Below are 5,203 nucleotides of genomic sequence, written 5' to 3' on the forward strand. Positions count from 1 at the left end.
AAACTTATATTACTGCAGTATGTACTGTAAGCCATTTGGTGTAGTGGCCATTTAATTAGCTATAGTATCCACCTTCAGTTGGAGGTAGTCTTTAAATCTCATAGAAGAAAGTTATTCGATAATAAAAAATTAAAAAGATATACGTGTATGTAATACATATAAATTTTATTACAAATGAATTTATGATAACTTTGTTTCAAAATGCTTATTACAGCTTATATTTACAACTCTTATTTTCCTTTTAGGACCTAAACAAAATACCCTAGAAATCTCAGCCAACATATATATCTTTATAGGGTATTTACACCTTTGTTAGTTTTTATCTATTAATTTTCTTCAACGTTAGTTTTTGTTTATTAATTTTCTTTAATTCATTCGATTCGATGATAAAAAATTAAAAAAATATTTAAGAAGTAAAAATGAATGTATGGATAACATGACCTATCCTTGATTATTTATTCTCTTCCTACTCCAATGTCTATCACATGATTTTGTCTACAATATACCTCCCGTCACACATTGCGCATTCCACATAACGCATGCATGATTTGTAACTATTTGACACTTTTCCCTAAAATAACTGTACATGCGCTGCCAAGCAAAAACACCCGGTTTTTGCTTGTCAAACAAAAATAGATTCCCCTATTAACACAGTTTAATACTTTAATATAATGAGTTTAACTTAAATCTCAACTTTATGTAAAAAATAATTGAATTGTTAATTAGAAAGGTCAATTACGTCAATATACTGGAGAAAAACATAGGGAATATTGAGGCCGCACTATGTGCAACATCCCTGTCCTCTTTAAAAGCTCTCAAATCCATCATAAGATCAAGAAAAACTGAAGGGGTGAAGAAGCATGAGTTCTAAGGAACGAAAGAAAGCAGCTCTGTATGAGAAATTGCTGCAACTTCGTGCTGCCACTAATTCCAGTGCTGTAATTAACTTAAAATAAGCAATGGCTTACTTTAGCCAGAATTAGTTACTATATATGTACATCCAAATTTTATTAGCGATTCCAATATCTTTCATCCAAATTTCATAATTTGTTGCTGCTTTGTGTGATTTGGCAGCTGAACAAAACTTCAATTATTGTTGATGCATCCAAGTATATCGAGGAGTTGAAGCGCAAAGTGGACGCAATGAGCCAAGGCGTTGGAACTTCCCAGAATTCAATTACCCAAAATCCATTACCCGCGGTGCATATTGCTTAAATAAACTGCTGAAGATTGTTTTATTTTCTTTGGGACACCTTAGCATATAATAGTTCTTCATTTGATTAACTGTCCTTGTTGTTATAATTTCCAGCAGGTTACAGTTGAAACCCTAGAAAAGGGTTTCCAAATTCATGTGTTGTCGGAAAAGAATTGCCCGGGTTTGCTGGTCTCCATTCTCGAAGCCTTTGAGGAGCTCGGCCTCGATGTGCTGGATGCTAGGGTTTCTTGTTCAGACACTTTCCAACTAGAAGCTGTTGGAGAAGTAAGAAATTATATTATCATATTTAATTTCTCAAAAATTCTACACCGTATTAATGTATAAGATGCACCAGTGTAGCGGACAACAAAATTTGCATGGCGGAATTTCAACTGTCATAATCTATCTATCCAAGCAGTGGTGCATCCTACACCGATGTACTGTAAAAAAACCCTTAATTTCGTTCACTCTGGCCCCTTTGTACTGAACCCATCAGGAATATATTTTTTTCTGAATGTGTATATTATGCCAGCATACATATATGTATATATGGGTCATGTACTCTATAATTTGTACGTATATTAATGTTGTACAAATTAACATCACGAGTAAATTGTACAAACATGGTCTTAACCACACCTTTTGTACTCCTTATTGCGACTACACTAGCTCTGACACAATTATTGTGGCATGACATGGCTTTATAATTTAGTATCTTAATATCTTCGATCAAATTTTGTATTTACGTGGTTTAAAATTCAATCATTGAGTTAGAACTCACTTTTTTAACTTTGTCGAAACGAAGGCACTCGAGGTATATATGTTGCTTGAGATCATCTTAGAATTTATACAAGTTCTTTTTACTTATACGTTGCATTTCCATTGAGCTGAACAGGCGGCGGATAGCATAGATGCTCAGGCGGTGAAAGAAGCAGTCTTGCAAGCTATTCAAACTTGGAGCACAAGCAGTGAGCAAGATTAATGACCTATATATCATACGTATTGTACCTTTTGCTGTCCTTTCTACCCCTTTGTTTCTCTGTCCTATCCCCTAGCTATATTCCCCTCTTCCACTGGGGCCAATCAACTGTTCATTTAATCATATAGTTACAAATAATAGCTTAATTATATTATTAGATGATTGCGGATAATCAATGCACTCAAGTAGGCCTTTGTAAAAATAAAATATCATGTGCGAAACTTACATCATTAACCATGTACTACAAAAAAACCAACTAGTACATCTTAGTTTTGACTTACATGATAGCAATAACGTTTTACATATGTGTTTAGTTTGATACCTAGGTAATAGCTAACCCGTGTGGCCCAGTCCAATCTACCCTACCCATAGAGTATAATATCCCTCACCCTTGGAGTAAAATATTGTTTGTATCAGAAAAAATATCATGCACTACAAAAAGAAAAAAAAAAAAAAAAGGTTCAAATTCAAGCTGAAGCATATAGATTCTGGATAGAATTTTTCTAGGTACATATATGTATGATAGTAGAAAGATCCAACAATAAGGATGATTCTAACTGCCAAAATTTTTCCACGTGTATGGCAAGTGGGTAATGGATCACTTGTTGGTAGCTCATGTTGCATCCAATGAGTGGAAAGAATAATTTAATTAAAGATAGACAATTTGGTACATTACACATAATATACACACACATATATATTCAAAGATCAATCATCTATGTTTAAGGTCATTCCTTGAATATTATTACTATAAAAATTGCTAAAATTCGTATTTATATGACTGTTAGATTAAATGGTAGCCATTTTTAATTAGTGTTTCTTTAAAGAACTATTTGTATGGATCGATGCAGCAATGTCATGCAGGAGAGAATAATATATATGTTTAGAAACTTGGAAGATGTATATACTATAATCAATTAACAATATGGGAAAAATAATAAAATGTTAGTGGGGTAATGATTGGAAATTTGGATTGTGCGGGAACATCTCGAAGGGAATATGAGAGTTATTAGATTCTGTAAATTTGTTTACTAATTTACCTTGGATGTAGTCTATATATATGATCGTATAACTCTACATGAATTGCATAATTCAAAGTACTGTGGAAGGTGCAAATTTGAGTTAGATAAGTTGACTAGAATAAAGTATTTTATTTTTTACACCCAAGCTTGAATCCTCCTTCTTATAGGTCAGACATATTTAGTGTAATTATGTTATAGTTTATAAAAATAAAATTAAAAAGTATTGTAGAATGTGGAGGGAGCATCGAGTTTGCATGTATTGCAACAAGTATCTCTTAAAATAAACACTACAAAATAAGTGGCTTTCTCGGCAAAACTTACGCCGGCGAATTTAGAATTTGCCAGGAGAGGACATTCATCTCGGCGAAATTCTACATTTGACGTCCTAAATATACCGACAAACTTAAGTTACGGTGCCGAAACTACACCGATGAGATCCAACCTTAGCCAGCAAGTGATTCGCCGACACAAATATATTTTATATTTTTCTTGTCAAATTGTCAACTCGGCGACATAATTTTAGATGGCAAATATTTATGCTTTCCTGGCGAATACTGTGTATTTACCGTCAAATATTAAATTCGTCGGGATAGAAATTAAAATTATACGCCCATACCAGTAGATCTATATTCTCTCTTGTTCCCGCTCTCTCTGCCTCTCGCTCACTCTCTATTGCTAATTTCCCTCTCCAGGTTTTAGATATTGAAATTGATCAATTACTCACTTGGCTCTCTCTCTCATCTCTCTCAGTCTATTGAGAACAACCAATTCCTTACTAGGCGCTCTTGTTAAAAAAAAAAAAAAAAAAAAAAAAAAAAAAATTTGGTCTACCTTATGATTTTTATCAATTAACATTCCTTTCCAACATGCGAATCCCTCCTGGTATATGCATTCCTCTCATGGAGGGAATATACATACCTAACTCTTCGAAAATAAGGTAATTTCATTGTATAAATTTTATAGTCATAATCATTCAATTTTTTTAATTTTCATTTGATAATCATTTTTAAAAAAGAAAAAAAAAAATTTCAAATCGAGATCGTTCATGCGACCAAATGTGATAGAAGGCCATGTGGCATATCTTGATCAAAGACAAGTGTCTTAATCCTAAAGATTGAGTTGTAACAGAAAGTTGTTAATAATTGTTGAGCTATTGGTTATGTAGCTTCCTTTGTATTAGAACCAAAATCACATATGACAGATGCAATGTTCTTCTTCATAATTCCTCTTAGCAATATAGGGTTAAGGTCGATTTAGAACCTATCATGGTATCAAGTCTTGATCCCTAAATCCATTATGGGGAGATGAATGCTTCGTTAACGGCTCTGGTCTCTGTGGATGAGATTAAAAATGCTGCCATGAAAATGGGAGGACTTAAAGCTCCGGGCCTTGACGGATTTCAAGGGATATTCTATCAGTCACAGTGGGATATAATTGCTACGGACGTTAATAACATGATTAAGGACTTGATGATTGGGTCTTTGTAGCCCTTGTGAATCAATGCTACTCACCTGGCTTTAATTCCAAAGGTTCAAAACCCGGAGTCAGTGTCTCAGTTTCGCCCCATAAGCCTTTGCAATTATTCCTACAAAATTCTCTCCAAGGTCTTGGCCAACCGGTTAAAGAGGTTACTGCCGGAGTTGATTTCTACAACCCAAAATGCGTTTGTGGAAGGAAGACAAATTCAAGATAACATTGGCATTGCGTCCGAGCTTTTTCATTTTCTGTAAAATAGAAAGACGAAGTGCAAGTTTGAGTTGGGAATCAAATTGGATATGCATAAGGCGTATGATTAGGTGGAGTGGGATTTTTTAATGGATGTAATGGAGAAGATGGGTTTTGATAGTCGATAGAGGAGTTTGATTATCGGCTGCATATCAACAGTGAATTTTGCCATTCTTCTGAACGGACAACCTGGTTCCAAATTTGCTCCTTCAAGAGGGCTTAGATAGTGTGATCCTTTCTCCCCTTATTTATTCCTGTTGATCAGTGAAGTGCTATCACTCC

The 5,203-nt window shown here is 34.3% G+C and overlaps 1 protein-coding gene across 4 annotated transcripts; it reads left to right on the forward strand.

Moving 5' to 3' along the window:
• Positions 1 to 781: 781 nt before the first annotated feature.
• LOC137723643 (transcription factor bHLH61) lies at positions 782 to 2,297 on the forward strand. 4 transcript variants are annotated; one of them, XM_068462839.2, is made up of 4 exons: positions 782 to 938; positions 1,075 to 1,200; positions 1,310 to 1,480; positions 2,091 to 2,297. In XM_068462839.2, the coding sequence occupies exons 1-4, from the start codon at positions 861 to 863 to the stop codon at positions 2,175 to 2,177; spliced, it is 462 nt and encodes a 153-aa protein (XP_068318940.1). In that variant the 5' UTR covers positions 782 to 860; the 3' UTR covers positions 2,178 to 2,297. The 4 variants fall into 4 exon arrangements, with proteins under 4 accessions (XP_068318940.1, XP_068318941.1, XP_088548941.1 ...); XM_068462840.2 differs by having other exon boundaries at positions 1,313 to 1,480; XM_088692815.1 differs by lacking the exon at positions 2,091 to 2,297 and adding an exon at positions 1,551 to 1,764.
• Positions 2,298 to 5,203: the final 2,906 nt, after the last annotated feature.

Source organism: Pyrus communis, chromosome 4, assembly GCF_041283825.1.
Source record: "Pyrus communis isolate YQ-2024b chromosome 4, ASM4128382v1, whole genome shotgun sequence".
NCBI lineage: Eukaryota > Viridiplantae > Streptophyta > Magnoliopsida > Rosales > Rosaceae > Pyrus > Pyrus communis.

Coding starts and splice junctions, on each gene's coding strand:
- LOC137723643 (XM_088692815.1), top strand. CDS start 861: ATGAGTTCTAAGGAACGAAAGAAAGCAGCTCTGTATGAGAAATTGCTG. Junction 939..1,074: donor CTGCCACTAATTCCAGTGCT/GTAATTAACTTA, acceptor GTGATTTGGCAG/CTGAACAAAACTTCAATTAT. Junction 1,201..1,309: donor CCCAAAATCCATTACCCGCG/GTGCATATTGCT, acceptor TATAATTTCCAG/CAGGTTACAGTTGAAACCCT.